The following is a 16173-nucleotide window of genomic DNA, read 5'->3' as shown; positions in this document are numbered from 1 at the left end:
CTGGGGGTGGGCGTGGGGCCTGCAGAGGCACTGACTCGCAGCAGGCCAGGCCCAGGGGCTGGTGACTGCCCCATCCCATTGACATTTTCCACTCAGTTTGCTAGGGGCAGAGCAGCCCTGGCAGCTGGCCCCACTGGGGTTTACGAGCTGGCCTGTGGTGGAGCAGCCTGTGGTGCTGGGGCAGGGGGAGGGGGGTGAAGTGAGGCTGTCCCCCTGGTGTGTCCTGGCCAAGGTGCACACCCAAACCTGGGCACCTGGGTGGGACGGAACCAGAGCCCTCCTGGGCAGGCAGGGCATGGCGGCCCAGCATTCACATGGGCTGGTGGTCCTGGGGTCAGGCCACACAGCCACGCCTGCCCAGGGTGTCAGCTTCCTCTGTGCTATGGCCCCAGGCAGGTGTGTAGGACCTGAAATGCTGTCATGTCGGGCACCTTGGCAGCTCTCACACGTGGGGCTGTGAGCACATGCCAGAGGCCCCTCTGCTGGGGCAGTTTCAGGGACAAAGCTGGTCCTGCCATGGTTGGCCCCAGCCTATACCCCAAAGACTCCCCACAACTCCACTCCCAAGAGATGGCACCACCCTGATCCTGCCTGAGCTGCCACGTGAAGCCCCCATCACCTGCGTGTGTTCAGCACCGCTGCGCAGACTGCCCGCAAAGGCGAGGAGGGAGGCCTTCACAGCCAGTGTGAGAAGGGTGGCCATGGATGTCACCACTGACGGCTCAGCCCTGCACCTGGGTGAGGCGCCAGTTCCCTGGGAGCAGAGTCACTCCCACGCTCCCCATGGTTCAGATCTGCCACCCGCCCCCACCATGCACATGCGTGCACACACATGCCTGTGCTTGCAAATTAGTACTGGGGGTGGGAAGTGGGGACCCAGATACCTGCAGGGTTCCAGGTTCCTGGCGGCTAGGGCTGGACTGGCACCCCTCCTTTCCTGGGCCTGCAGGTTCCGGGGCAGCTGGACACCCACGGTGCAGCTGACACGCAGCAGAAGTGCCACGAACAGCTGGGGGTAGAGCTCTAGCACCGCGGGCCCCGCTGCAGGCGTGGACAGGACCTCGAATAGCGCACAGGTAGCCTGGGGGAGATGTCACCACAGGGCCATGCCTCCCTCCAGGCCACACGAGATCTGAGCCCGCACCCTGTGTGCTCCCATGCATCCCATGGGCGGAGCCCCAGGGAGCTGCAACACAGGAAGGGCGAGGCACACCGCTGCATGGCTTGGCCCTCAGGGGTAGAGGCAGGACACGGACAGAAGGGCAGCCAGCCTTCACAGGACAGACCTCAGGCCATCTGTTCTCAGCTCCTCAGAAGGGAGGAGGAGGGAATTCTCACAGCTGCTTTACTGCTTAAAACATTGCCAAGCTGGGTTTATTTTTTTTCCGCAGGATAAAACATGAAGTGGTCTCCCCTGGGGGCCCACACCTGTGAGGCCTTTACGAGCCTGAGCTCAGAGCTCCCGGCCTGGTGCTGCCGCCAGGTGCCCGTGGGGTGGCGTCCAGGCCACCTCGTTGAGAGGCCTCCCCCGGGCACCCAGGCAAGCGGGGCAGGGACAGAGTGTCAGTGTGGCTCCGAGAGCCCGACTCACCGAGAGAGGCAGCAGCGTGGCCACACGGTCTGGGGTGCGGCCCAGCAGGAAGGCCCGGCTCTCCTTGAATGGGACGTCCCTACTCATCTTCTCCAGCAGTAGTCCCAGGACCTGAGCAGCCAGGCGAGGCTCCACCGCCAGCGCCCGCCACAGCATGGAGGTGTGGCTGAAGCAGGGCAGGAAGAGAGTCACCTTGAGGCCATGGCTGGTCACAGTGCTGCCGGCACCGGGGCTGGGCATCCCTGCCCACCGCCGCCTGGGTGCCGTGGACCCTGGCTCCACGACGCTCAGACATGGCCACCAGGCTCAGCTACAGCCAGCTGGGAAATGGCCTCTTGGCCTCAGACCTGAGCTCACCCCTTCCTCTGACTCCAGGGGTCTGTAAACAGCTGGCAACAAAGGACACAGAAAAGTCTGGGCCTGTACACAGAGGGCCCAGGGCAGTGGTGTGGGAGGTCCCTGGGGAGCTGCTGGGAGGGAGAACAAATCTTCCCTGGAGGAAGCAGCATCTGGCCCAGGCCTCAGAATGGCACAAGGTCAAAGAGCGCAGCTCCCAAGGAGACCTGCCAAGAACACCCGGATGCCGCTGCAGACACATGGTGAGGCAGCTATGCTCGGCGTTTGCAGAAATAAACAACAAACTTTAAATATGATGGGAACTGGAAATTCTAAACAGATACAGCAAATTTAAAAGAAAACCAAACAGCCCTTTTAGAAATGAAACACTAATGTACTCAGTGGACATATTTGGTGCCAGTCTAGATACAGTAGAAGAGAGAAACAGTAAATAGGAAAATAAGGAAATTACTCAGTGAATAGGAAGGTAAAAACATTTCAGATAAATTATTACAGAGAAAGAATAACATGGGAAGGCAGAGGACAGAAGAAGAGACGCAGAAGATGGAATGAGGGCTAACATACATTTGATGGATGTCCCCGAGGCAGAGTAAACAGAATGGCTGACAAGGAGAAGGCTGGGTTTTTCAGAACGGATGAAATATACTGACCTACAGACAGCCTCGAAGCCGCCTGGCAGAACAAATGAAAAGCAACCCCCACCTGCAAACTGCAGATGAGCCACAAGCAGGAAGTGGCCTCCTCGACAGACGCAATGCTCGGAGACTTCACCTGGCTCCCAAGAGTAAGGACAGAAGCCAGAAACAGTGATGCGCTGTCACACACCTGAGCAAACGCACTGAACTAGGACACTGAGCCACAGAAAGAACAGTCACAAGGAATGGCCAAATAAAGACATTCTCAAGTAAACAAAGCAGGCAGTGTGTCCCTGATCCTCGTGAAGGGAATTCCAGGAGACGTCCTTCAGGCAGAAGGCAAGCAGAAGAGGGCTGGGCATGAGCGTGGGGAGCAAATGACCTGGCAGGAACGTGGACAAACGCACAGGAGGGCAGGCACACGGCATGCGCCAGCAAGGACGTGGTGGCCATCGCTGAGGCGCCAGGAGGCCACAGACTCAGCCGCGGTGGGCCCCCACGAGGCTGTATATGACAGTCAAGCCAACCTGTGCCCAGGGCAGGGCTGGCAAGCTTCTGACCAGGACAGTGGCTCAGGCATTGGGGGCCAGGTGGCCTCTGGCAGCTCATCAAGCTTGCCGCTGTAGTGCGAGAGCAGCCACAGACAGCGTGGAAGTGGATGAGGCGGCTGCTTCCAGAAGCTTTAACTCATGGACACTGGAATCAGAATTTCCTATCATTTTCATGTGTCATGAAATATTCTTTTGGTCTTTTTCTGACCATTTATGGATGCAGAACACATCCTTAGCTCAGGGGGTGGCAGGGTAGAGACGGCCACAGTAACTCCACTCCTTTTTTTTTTGAGACAGAGTCTTGCTCTGTCACCCAGGCTGGAGTGCAATGGCGCGATTTCAGCTCACTGAAACCTTCACCTCCCGGGTTCAAGCAATTCTCCTGCCTTGGCCTCCCAAGTAGCTGGGACTATAGACAGCCTGCTGCCCAGGCTGGAGTGCAATGGCCCAATCATGGTTCACCGCAACCTCCGCCACCTGGGTTCAAGCGATTCTTCTGCCTCAGCCTCCCGAGTAGCTGTGATTACAGGCAGGCACCATCACACCCAGCTAATTTTATTTTTAGTAGAGACGGAGTTTTACCTTGTTGGTCAGGCTGGTCGCAAACTCCCAACCTCAGGTGGTCCGCCTCTCAAAGTGTTGGGATTACAGGCGTGAGCCACGGCGCCCGGCCAATTTTTTTTTTTTGAGACGGAGTCTTGCTCTGTCGCCCAGGCTGGAGTGCAGTGGCGCAATCTCAGCTCACTGCAAGCTCCGCCTCCCGGGTTCACACCATTCTCCTGCCTCAGCCTCTGGAGTAGCTGGGATTACAGGCACACGCTACCTTGCCCGGCTAATTTTTTGTATTTTTAGTAGAGACGGGGTTTCACCATGTTGGCCAGGATGGTTTGATCTCCTGACCTTGTGATCCGCCCACCTGGGCCTCCCAAAGTGCTAGGATTACAGGCGTGAGCCACTGCACCTGGCCATGCCCGGCCAATTTTTATATTTTTAGGAGAGACAGGGTTTCACCATGTTGGCCAGGCTGGTAGCAAACTCCTGACCTCAGGTGATCCTCCTGCCTCAGCCTCCCACATTGCTGGGATTACAGGTGTGAGCCACAGTACCCAGCCTTAATTCCACTCTTATACGCACACCTGAAAGAGAAATGCATGCCCTGCCCACCAACAGACACTCCCCGGAACATTCAAAGCATTGCCATCCCCAGCAGCCCCAAACCAAAAACAACCTGAGTGTCCATCGCCTAGAAACAGATACACGGTGCAGCCCACACGGCACCCAACACTGCCCGGCAAGGAGAAAAGATGAGCAACAGCACCGCCGTGCTAAGCAGAGGCTGGGACAACCCAGCACACAGCACAATTGCCAAAACCTCTAGTGGCGGCGGTCAGGTGGCCCTGACCCTCTAGGGGACTGAGGGGCACACAGGGGCCTGCTGGGGACCAGACATCTCCTTTGCCTCGACCTGGAAAATCCCGCAGGGCCCAGTGGCTCCGTGCTTGCCCTTTGTGTGAGCCACGCCTCCACGGAAAATTAAAACTGACTGATGAGCCAGGCGGTAACCACGGAGGAAAGACAAGTCAATGCTGACTGTGCCCAAGAGCAACGGTCATGATGACTCGGGCGCCCAGCAGCCCAGCCAGACCCAGACCTCAGCCTACGTTCGGGGCCCATGCCGGACTTCAGTAAGGACACATGCAGCCACCTTTAGGGCAAACACTAAAGAAAAGGAACAGACTGCAGGATTGCAAACTGAGTGGAGAAAGTGAGGTAAGAGGGACACTGTGAATCTGAAAAAGGACAAGAAAGAAAATTTTTAAAAAACAAAATGCGTAACAAAGAGGCAAAAGATTTGACAGTGGATTTAAACTCACTCTATCAGTAACAAAATGCAGCTATTTACCATACAAAAGGTTTAAACACACAGAAAGGTCAACAGTACCAGGAAAGAGCAGGGCCACCAGACAAGTGTACCTCTGAGCAGAAGTGCCTGCGGGTCCCCCCCTGCCAGGAGGAAGCGGACATTGCAGCTTGGATGTACTTAATGGGAGGGCCTCAGAGCACATGAAAAAAAGCAAAGCTGACAGGCTGAAGGGCCAGGTGCAAGGAAACCTGCGTCCCCACAGTAGCCTCGTGCCCCCACCTGCCAGGGTAAGGGTCACTCTGCCTTGCCCAGTGGAGTCTCCAGGCGGTCACAGGCAGCCAGGTACCCCTGGGCCAGCCTCTGTCCACGACTAAGATGGCAAAGACAGAAAGGGCCAGCAGACCCATGCTCTGGAGGCCTCAGCGAGGACAGGGGACCCCAGTGGGCTGGGGGGTGGTAGACACACCCTGCCCTTTGCTGGCAGCTGGGAGGTGTGTTTGGGAAGACATAGTGATGTATGGCACAGACAGGCTTGTCCTTGGGCTCCTGAGGGGCTCAGATCAGGCATTTTCTGGGGGTCTGCTCACAGGCAGTAGTGGACGCCCTGCAGAGGACAAGGCTTGGGGCAGCTGGAACCAAGACGCAGGGCGAGGGGCAGCCTCCAGTGTCTGCTGGAGCCCGGGGCCTTAGAGGAGGGCGGAAACAGCGGCTTCCCTGTGGCAGTGCTGTGCAAGGCCCACGGGGCCAGTGAGGATCCCGAGACGCCTAGAGGAGCGGTCCCCATGGGTACCTGAGAGACTGGGGCCTGTCTCCATGGCACTTTCTGTCCCACGTGGCCTAGAGCCATGGGAACTCATGCAGAAAGCTGGGCTACAGAGCCGAGGTGCAGAAAGCCAGGGTGCGGAGGCGGGTGGAGGGCTTGGGGAGCAGCATTCCAGAGGAACCCCTAAGCCTGGAGTCTGGACTAGGTACCTGTCCAAGGGCAGGGGGCTGCCCAGGAGGCTGGACACCACGGCTGCACAGTGCTGGGTGGCCAGGAGGTACATGCTGTGCTGGGCAGCCGGCAGGACGTGCTCTCCCTGGGCCTCCTGAAGCTTGGAGCGCAGCACGCTCACGATCTCAGGCACCTGTAGATGAGCAGGATATGGCGGTCAGGCCACGCGTGGGGGACAGCCATGGGCACACCTATGCCAACCCAAGGGAGTGGGGCCATGAGGGAGGCCCCATGAGACGCAGAGCTCTGTACTGCTGGTGCCAGCCTGAGGCAGGACCCGGATCCCCCGTGGCCACGGACAGCCCAGAAGCCAAGGAACTGGAGCCATGACCTGGATTCCTCTTGCAAAGTGGCTAGTGCCCTGGGAGGTAGAGGAAGTGCCGAGGACACACGTGGCCCAGAGGCTGGTGTGGAGCTGGGCAGGCAGCCAACAGAGCCAGCGGCCCCATGCCCTCACAGCATGTCTGCTGGGTCCAATTCTCAGGCTCCCCTGGCAGGCCCACCAGAGGCAGGACCCACACAGCTGCCAACTGCACCCATGCAGAAGTTGGGCTGGGAACCTGGGCGGACAGGGAGGAGGAGACAGATTCCCAGACCGAGGCTGGAGCTGGGCCTGCCATGGAAGGTTGGGACTTGGGGGGCTGTGAGTTTGCCACTGTCCTGCTGCTCCAGAAAGCAGGTGAACGGAACATGGGCAGGAGGACGCTGGCCCTGGGACCCCCAGGCCCACCACAAGTCCAGCAGCAGCATAGCATGTGAGCCTCACTCTGGGGGACAGCCCTGTCATGAGGGGGCTCCCTGCCCATGGTGAGTATTGGCCCGGGAGTCTCCTCTCCAGCCTCAGCCATGGTGACCCCTACTGCCAAATGCCTGCTGCACAGCTAGAAAATACCACGATCTGGGGTGAAAACAAACAAAGCAATGGGCCATGAGGTCAGGCTTGCCTCGCCCTGGAGGATGGCTGACACACTGTGGGCTCCACCCACCCCAGCGTTCCCGGGCTACGGCTAGGGTCCTCCTTCCTGGCTGTGGCTGAGGGACCCGCCTGGGTAGCTGGAAAGGAGAAGGGGCTGGTGCAAAGCACAACAGCAGGTGGAGCTGGAGGAGATTCTGACGGCAGAAACTTCCGGGCCGGGCCAGGCCCACACCACTCACGTGGTGAGGCCACAGCACGGTGTGGGGAGACACGGCTGGTGAGGGGTGCAGGAGCCATGCCCAGGGGAAGCTGCACAGGCACAGGCTGGTCCTTCCTGGTCACTGTCGCTCTCAAAGGAGCTGCAGACCTCCTGACGCCGCTTTCATTCCAAGACCTGTGCGGAGCTGAGCGCCCAGCCCCTGCAGGAGCAGCGCGTTCTGATGACCTGTGTTTCTTTGCCTTTTTCTTCACCTGTCCTAGCCCAGGCGCTTCCCTGACAAGACGGCTGCAGGGGCTGCAGACGCTGCCTGCTGCCCGCCCATTGGTTTCCTCTGCACTCCTGGCTTTTGGCAAGTTTTGACAGTGAGGAGGTGCTGAACTCCAAGCAAATATTTTTCCACACCAGGTCTTGCTCCTCAGCCCTCCAGGGAGTGACTCTCACAGACAGGCTTGCTTCAAAGCCAAGACCAACCTGGCACCCCGTGATGCCATCTGAGCCGCTGGGCCGCGCCACCTACACTGGCAGCTGACACAGCCTCTCCATTCTCCTGAGCGCTGTGAGGGGCAGTGACCCCCCTGCTGACGCACAGCCTGGGTGACACCAGCGGGTGCCCAGAGCCACCACTTCCACCACTTTAGCAGTTATGGGTCCACTGGACCCGCCCACCTCCTTCCCATCCATGCTGGCATTTTTTCAGAAATCTGTTGCTTTGGTGACAGCTCTCCAGGTGTTTTGGAACACAGCTGTTCGTGGACATATACTCTGCTAACCAAACGTATTTTTCCTCTTTCACTTCACTTTTTGCTTTTATGGATGTCGGCTCTTTTCCTGTGACTTGTCTCACAAGAGGTTTGTCTTGCTGTCTCAGTGGGTTTACTTATCTTCTCTAATATTTCTTTACTTTTGCATATTTATTTCTTCAACAACTCGAACCCATTGGTGCACATGTACACTTGAATCTATGCTTTTTTTGAACTTTAGGAACAGCCCGGGTGCGCTGGGTTGTGGTGGAGGGCTTGCAGGGTGGAGGCAATTTCCACAGTCACCTCTTAGCTGAGAATCCCCGAGTGTGGACCCTCACACCCAGTCCTGAGCAGGCTTCTGCTTCCGCGGACTGCTGGGCAAAATCCATGTGGTCCCAGGACGCGGGGCAGCATTCCAGCTGCCCGCTGTGTGAGGCTCAGCTGCGCCCTACACCTTCCAGGTTATTCTGCCGGTCTCTGGATTGTGGCTCCTCCCTCAATGGTGAGCCCCTGTGCAGGGTCCTCTCCCTTCCTGTCATGCTTGGCCTGGGTCACTGAGACATAATTCAGAGCTCCAGAGCCCACCTACTCACTGTTAAGTGCACAGTTCCAGGATTCCAGTGCACTCAGGATGTACAACCATCACCCCCAAAAGAAACCCGTCACAGCCTGGGCAACATGGCAAAACCCTGTCTCTAAGAAAAATACAAAAAATTAGCTGGGCGTGGTGGTGCACACCAGTAGTCCCAGCTGCTCGGGAGGCTGAGGCTGGAGGATCACCTGAGCCCAGGAGGTCGAGCCTGCAGTAAGCCATGATCACATCACAGCACTTCAGCCTGGGCAACAGAGTAACACCGTCTCTCTCTCTCTCACACACACACACACACCCCATCTCCATCAGCAGTCACTAATTTGCTCCCCAGCCCTATTCCACTGTCTGTCGCGACGGATTTGCCTGTTCTGGACACTTCATGAAAATGGGCTCATGTGATTGTGGCTTTTAGTGTCTGCTTTTGTTGCTGTTGCTTATTTGTTTTTGAGATGGAGTCTTCCTCTGTCCCTCAGGCTGGAGTCCAATGGCACAATCTCAGCTCACAGTAACCTCCGCCTCCTGGGTTCAAGTGATTCTCCAGCCTCAGCCTCCTGAGTAGCTGGGATTACAGGCTCCCAACACCATGTCCAGCTAATTTTTGCATTTTTAGTAGAGATGGGGTTTCACCGTGTTGGTCAGGCTGGTCTTGAACACCCGACCTCGTGATCCGCCCGCCTTGGCCTCCCAAAGTGCTGGGATTACAGGCGTGAACCACCACGCCTGGGCAGTGTCTGCTGCTTTCACTGAGCACGATGTTTTCAACGTGCATCTGCCTCACAGCCTGTGTCAGGGCTTCATGCCCCTTTATGACCCAATAATATTCTGTCGTACAGATGGACCACATTTCCTCTACCCATTTGCAAAGTGATGGGCCCCTGGGATGCTTCCCAGATGGCATGAGCGGTGCTGCTGGCTGTGGGTCGCTGCGTGCTTCATGCTGTGTTCTTAGGAAGATACCTGGGTGGGACAGCTGAGTCACTTGGCAACTCTGAGTTTGACCTTCCTGAGGTGGCAGCGCCACTTCCACCCCCACCTGTTTGTTTCATGCGGAATTTCCTCCTCTCCTGTCCCCTCCTTGGCCCCCCGCACACCGCCTCAACCCTGGGAAGGCTGCCTCCTCCGTCGGACACGCCCGGCCTCAGGAGAGCCTGCTGTTCTCCGTCATGCTCTCTGTGCTCTCTACTTCATGGTCATCTCACACTGGGGGAGGTCGCATGTCACCCCTTAGGGCCACAGGTTCTGATTCAACGTCAGAGGAACTCAAAGCCCAACAGTATCAGCCTGCCTCAAAGAGGTCCCCCCACCAGGATCTCAGGGCGGGGAAGAACGCAGAGGTTCGCCATGATGGCTGGGTACATGACACTGGCGGCAGGTGTGCCTGCTGGGCTGTGCTGTAGGCCTGCTCAAAGCCTTAGCCAGGGGTCAGCAATGCCCCTGCCCAGCTGGGCTGTGGCAAGTGATGTGTATGCAAACCTGGGCTGGGAAGAAAATAGCTGGACAGCTCCGCTTTGCAAAAAGCAGCCCTCTCAGAGCCCAGCCACAGCCTCAGTGTGATCCAGCCACTCTACTTCTTGATATGTCCCCAAATGAACTGAAAGTAGGGACTTGATGAGAAATTACACACCCACATTCAGGAGAATCTGCCCAAGTGTCCATGTACAGACACACTGAAAAGCACAACATGGTACATCCCACACTGAGGCCAACCCCAGCACCCAGGCCGCCACTGCCAGCCCTGTCCATCCCACGCTGGGGCCGACCCCAGCACCCTGGCCGCCACCACCAGCCTGGTCCTTCTCTCACCATCTGCACAGGTGGCCAGGGTACCTCACTACCCTCAGATCTGACCTGGGGCCCCACTGCCTGCACAATAAAACCCAAGCCTTCAAATGGCCAGCACTGAGCCGCCACCCTCTGGCCCCTTGTTCCTCCCAGGGCCCGATGCCACATCTCTACCCTCAACCTCTTCCTCCTGCCACGCAGTAGCACTGGACTTGCCCTTCCAGAAACCACACCGTGTGCAGTCCTTGGCACGAGCCCTCCACCAATACTTTCCTTTTCTCCACTGCTGCATTCCTGTTCATGCCTCTCCAAGGAGCTCTGTGCAGTATATGTAAAGCCAATGGAGAAACTGTATCCAGGACACAGAAAGCACCCCTACCAGCTGGGCGTGGTGGCTCATGCCTATGATCCCAGCACTTTGGGAGGCTGAGGTGGGTGGATCACCTGAGGTCAGGAGTTCAAAAGCAGCCTGGCCAACATGGTGAAACTCCGTCTCAACTAAAAATACAAAAATTAGCTGGGCGTAGTGGCACACGCCTGTAATCCCAGCTACCCCAGAGGCTGCGGCAGACTTGCTTGAATCCGGGAGGGGGCAGAGGTTGCAATGAGCCGAGATCGTGCCACTGCACTCCAGCCTGAGTGACAGAACAACACTTCGTCTAGGGGTTGCGGGGGCGGGGAAGCACTCCTACTAATCAAGAAGAAAAGCGCAGGCAAAAGACTGGTACCCTGTCAAAGCAACACAGCCGAGTACCCAGTAAACATATAAACACGTGTTCACCTTCACCCATCACTGAGAAACACACATGAAACTCTAGCATGAAGCCGCTGCAAACTCATTTGAAGAGTGGGAAACACAGCAATGGGCAAGACAGTGGCACCCAGAGCCAGCCGGCCTCCTGCGGGAGGGAGAGGGCCCCACCCAGGGACAGTGGCTGGCAGCCCTGGGATACACACCAGGGCCTGGCCTTCAAGCCTTGTTGCTATTGTGGGCCTATCCCCCGCTGCAGTGTGTCCTCAGCTCCAAAGGACCTGGACCCTGTGACAGCCCCAACTGGGAACTGCCCAGGTGTTCACGGAGACAGATGAACAAACGTGACACATCCGCAGCTCAGTGCAGGAAAGGGGCACGTGTAGTGACAACAGGGACAACCTCACATACATGTTCACGCCAAAGGACCACAGGACGGGCACCGGCTTCCACGCATACAACGCGCACACCAAGCCACAGTGGTCTGCGCTGTGGGGCAGTGGTGGTGGCCCAAAGGGTGACAACTGGAGCTTGAGGGGAGGACGCAGGAGTGGGTAGGATGCTCCACTTGTGGGTGCCCGTGCAGCTTTCTGACACCCCACACTCCGATGCTTCACTTTAATACAGAGCTTGAGAATTCCGTCGTGCAGATACTGGGTCCCCGGCCACGGGCCTCTCGAGGACTCATGAGCACCCACTCCAGCTGGCCCATGGGAGCCCTCTGGACCCAAAAGGATCTGAGAACAGGGATGTGCATTTCTGCTGTCGCGTCACAGGCATCTGTGCGGAACGACTGCCTCTGCACGTCTGGCAACAACTGCACCGAGACTGCACAGTGAGAAGCGGCGGTGGGGCTGGGACGGCCCCAGACACGGGAGCAAAGGGAATGAGAGGTCGGGCAGCACGAGAGCGTCCCGCGTAGTGCCAGACCCTGGAATCCACGGCTGGGCAGCCTCTGCGGACCCGGGGCGCCCCGCGTCCATGTCCACGCCAGCAATGTGAGCAGGGGGCCCAACCAGGGCTCGGGGAACCATTAGTGCTTTCACCCGCCTTTCCATTTCCTTTTCCCCCCTTATTCTCTCAGCACTTGTTTTTGCCAGATTCTAACCCCCGTCTTCAGACATAAGAGAAAGATTTGTCCACAGTAGTCCTGTAGGGAGAGGCGGCAGAGCAGTGAGGGTCACACCTGAGGAGGGCCGGGCAGGGAGGTCCAGGCCAGGGCAGGGCCAGCCTCACTGTTTTCACCCGTGGTGCCACCTCTCCAAGAGCCCGCCGCCCCGCCCTTGCCTTGCCGCCCCACCCCACCGCACCCCCTCCCGCCTTCTCCTGGAGCCGCCGCCCCGCCCCCTCCCACCTTCTCCTGGAGCCACCGCCCCGCCCCCTCCCACCTTCTCCTGGAGCCACCGCCCCGCTGCCCCGCCCCCTCCCACCTTCTCCTGGAGCCGCCGCCCCGCCCCCTTCCACCTTCTCCTGGAGCCGCCGCCCCGTCCCCTCCCACCTTCCCCTGGAGCCACCGCCCCGCTGCCCCGCCCCCTCCCACCTTCTCCTGGAGCCGCCGCCCCGCCCCCTTCCACCTTCTCCTGGAGCCGCCGCCCCGTCCCCTCCCACCTTCCCCTGGAGCCGCCGCCCCGCCCCCTCCCGCCTTCCCCTGGAGCCACCGCCCCGCTGCCCCGCCCTCTCCCACCTTCTCCCGCAGCCGCCGCCCCGCCCTCTCCCGCCTTCTCCCGGAGCTGCCACCCCGCCCTCTCCCGCCCTCTCCCGGAGCCACCGCCCCGCCTCCCCGCCCCCTCCCGCCCCCTCCCGCCCCCTCCCGCCTTCTCCTGGAGCCGCCGCCCCGCCCCCTCCCACCTTCCCCTGGAGCCACCGCCCCGCTGCCCCGCCCTCTCCTGGAGCCACCGCCCCGCCTCCCCGCCCCCTCCCGCCCCCTCCCGCCTTCTCCCGCCTTCTCCCGGAGCCACCTCCCCGCCCTCTCCCACCTTCTCCTGGAGCACGCCGCCCCGCTCCTGCAGCAGGCAGTTGATCATGACGGTAGCTGCTCGGGAGCAGTTCTTTTCGGGGTCTCCCAGGGCCTCAAACATGGTTAGCAAGAGGCTGATGAGCTGGTCAGGTGGGAGGCGCTTGGCAATAATCTAGGAGGAAAGCGATGCCAGAGGTTAAGGAGGGAAGGGGGGGCACCCCCAACGCCACTTCTCCGAGGCATCGAGTCTCAGGGGCTCGCGTTAGGGTGGGAGGCCACGCCCGTCTCACAGCCCCGCCCCAGCCGCCCCGCCCTGTGACTTGAGTGAGCTCGCTGCGTGGGGGTGGGGTCTCCTTCTCCAGAGCCTGTCAGGGCCTGCTGGAGCCTGGGCGGGCTCCTGGAAGGTGGTGCCTGGGCAGCTGCAGGGCTGAGGTCACAGCCCCCTCCTCGGGCTCCTTCTGACTAGTGAAGTGGGCTGGGAGCAGCCCTGTGGTGCAGTCGCCCTGGAGCTCTCTACAACACGGGGTCAAGGGCAGATAGGCCTTAGCTCACCCCTGTGATCCCAGCACAGAAAGGGCCCTCGTGACCTACCCCTCCTTCCTTTGTAGGAGACACAGTCTCTGGACCTGGAAGGCCTTTCCTAAGCACCAAATGGAGACAGGCAGTGTTCCAGCTTGGGGACCCACATGAGAGCACGGAGGGAGGGCAGCTTTCTTACCCCCTTGGAGGGACTTTTTTCCCCCCTGAAATGCAATACTTTAAATACTCAAGTTTGTCTTCTAATATGCTGAGCCTCGGGGTGGACCTGGCAGGCATGGGTCGTGGGGGGTGGGGGACGCAGTGCCCAGGGCCATCATCCTCCCTTCAGATGGCAGTAGACAAAGCACCTTGACCCGCTGGAACCAAAGGCAGGGCCCGCCCCTGGCCCCTTGGCAAGAGGGCTAGAGCCCGCTGCACCCTGCAGGCGATGACCCTAGCCCCCCACGTGGCTCTTGGGTAGGCTTTGGGGACAACACCACACAGGGCAGCCGCTGGAGATTCTGTTCCAGAAACCTGCATTTTCATGAGAGCAGGCCAGGGTGTCAGTGGCAGGCAGAGAGCGGCTGGGCCTCATGGCACCCCATTCCCTCCGCGGCCTCTGCCAGGTCTCAAGACAAACAGCACCTTCCTCTCGGATGGACTGCACTGCCCCAGCGTAGGCGGGTGTGGGTGATGGGGCCAGTGCAGGGCAGCGCCAGCAACTAATGCAAACACCCAGGCCCTGCCCCGTGCCCACTGGCCATGGGTGGCACTTACAGAGGCTAGGGGAGGCCAGGTGCTGCCTCGGAAGTCCCTGTTAGCCCCAGACAGTGCCAGCCTGCCTTCTGGCCGCGGAGCTCCCAGCTGGTACCTGGCCTATGCTGTGGCAGGTGTGGAAGAGAATGGTGGGGTCAGGGTGCACGAGGCCATCCTTGAGGCTGAGGAGCCGCTCCGCCACGTCATCGCGGTAGTCCCGGGAGAAGCCTGAGAGGCGGCAGGAACGAGCAGTCCGGCTGAGGCCCTCCCTGGCGATCCCGCAGCCTGGACTCTGCACCTCATCCCTCCCGGCACCCCTGAACGACCAGGGGCCCCCACACTCCTGATGAGGGCTCACCCTCATAGCCGAGCTGGAGGTAGAGCAGGGAGTAGACGCAGTCAACGGCCTCCTGGCGGGTGGCAGGCCACAGGTCTGCGCACCGTGGGGAGAAGAGGCCAACGAGAAGACCCAGGTTGTGGAAGGGCACCAGGGCCTGGAGGAGGAGATGCCTGGGCTATTGGAATGCTGGGGATGAGTGGATGCCACCTATGCCACCTGCACCCAGGGGAGGGCTGGAGTGTGGCCAGGAGTGCTGCTGGTGTCCACGAAACCCTGGGCCCTCACTGTGGCCAACATAGCCCCCAGTGAGTTCCTCCCTCCCCTCCCGCTGCAGCGTGGGTGCTGCTCAGCTCAGCTCTGACCACACCTCGTCTACACCAGGGCCACACAGGCTCCCAGGCTGGGCCCCTACAAGAAGGAAGGCCAGGTCATGCCGACATGGGCACACAGGCGTGTGCAGGCAGACGGACAACTGGGGTGCGGAGGGGGCCCCAAATGGGAGGAGTGCACGGGCTCTGCCAATCTGGGTGAGGGGCAGGACTGTACAAGACCCCCTCACACCCTGACTCGTCCTGGTCCTTCCTTCCAGAGCCTTTCTGCTCTCCTCAGTCCTGCCCCTCCCATGCTCCTATAGTCAAACACCTTCCTTCTACTTCCACACCTCCTCCCCAGCAGATGCACCTGTCCCCCTCCCACCACCTAGCTCCCTTCTCAGCCCCTACATGCGAGGCCTTCCTGGGAGGTGCTCCCACCCTGCCCTTGCACAGGATCCTGGGCTCAGACGCTCCTATCAGATGGAAACCTGGTATCTGCTTGGGCGCCGCTGAAACTCCTCATCCCCAAAATCACCACTGATGAGAAAGAATTTCAAGTCAGAAGGGAAAGGCTGGAACATTAGAGAAAAACTGCAGGTGACCAGCCACTGTTCTTAGGCTAGGCATCCGTCACACCATGCACCAAGGTAAGCTTCTGCCAGACCAGGGTTATGTGATGAGCAGGCCATGAAAGCATGAGGTGGGAAGAGCCCTGAACACACAAGATTTGGCCACATAAAGAATGAAAGTTTTGGGCACGGTCGCTCATGTCTGTAATCCCAGCACTTTGGGAGGCCGAGGCAGGCAGATCACTTGAGGTCAGGAGTTCAAGACCAGCCTGGCCAACATGATGAAACTCTGTCTCTACTAAAAATACACAAATTAGCTGGGAGTGGTGGTGGGCGCCTGTAATCCCAGCTACTCGGGAGGCTAGAGCAGGAGAATCGCTTAAACCCAGGAGGCAGAGATTGCTGTGAGCCAAGATTGCACCACTGCACTCCAGCCTGGGTGAGAACAAGAGACTCAGTCTCAAAAAAGAAAGAAAGGAAGGAAAAGAAGGAAAGGAGGGAGGGAGGGAAGGAGGCAGGGACGGAGGGAAAGAAAAGAAAAGAAAAGGAAAGAAAAAAGGAGAAAGTTAGTTTTGGTGCATTAACAAAAGGCCAGGTGCAGTGGCTCACGTCTGTAACCCCAGCATCTGTAATCCCAGCACTTTGGGAGCCACAGACAGGAGGATCACTTGAGCCCAAGAGTTCAAGACCAGCCTGGGCAATGTAGCAAGACCCCATCTCTA

The 16173-nt window shown here is 59.2% G+C and overlaps 1 protein-coding gene and 1 long non-coding RNA gene across 48 annotated transcripts in view; both read right to left on the bottom strand.

Annotated features, from left to right (window-relative positions):
- The window catches only part of MROH1 (maestro heat like repeat family member 1), a 119108-nt gene that overhangs the window by 5502 nt on the left and 97433 nt on the right, over window positions 1-16173 (bottom strand). For all 47 annotated transcript variants that reach the window (XR_001446916.3, XR_013397557.1, XR_013397553.1 and 44 more), the window contains 6 exons: window positions 14587-14722; window positions 14344-14456; window positions 12973-13125; window positions 5971-6125; window positions 1592-1757; window positions 885-1081 (listed from right to left, as the gene is read on the bottom strand). Coding sequence is in view for 40 of the 47 variants with exons in the window: in XM_077944584.1 (XP_077800710.1) it covers window positions 885-1081; window positions 1592-1757; window positions 5971-6125; window positions 12973-13125; window positions 14344-14456; window positions 14587-14722 (920 nt within the window). In the remaining 7 variants the exon portion in view is untranslated. The remainder of the gene's footprint in view (window positions 1-884; window positions 1082-1591; window positions 1758-5970; window positions 6126-12972; window positions 13126-14343; window positions 14457-14586; window positions 14723-16173) is intronic.
- Window positions 7927-9473, bottom strand: LOC144330918 (uncharacterized). Its single transcript, XR_013397564.1, has 2 exons — window positions 9091-9473; window positions 7927-8763 (listed from the first exon to the last, which is right to left on the bottom strand). It is a non-coding gene; the product is annotated as an uncharacterized LOC144330918 (long non-coding RNA).

The sequence above is a fragment of the Macaca mulatta genome, chromosome 8 (assembly GCF_049350105.2).
Source record: "Macaca mulatta isolate MMU2019108-1 chromosome 8, T2T-MMU8v2.0, whole genome shotgun sequence".
In the NCBI taxonomy this organism is placed as follows: domain Eukaryota; kingdom Metazoa; phylum Chordata; class Mammalia; order Primates; family Cercopithecidae; genus Macaca; species Macaca mulatta.
This window is presented reverse-complemented; position numbering and strand designations above follow the sequence as displayed.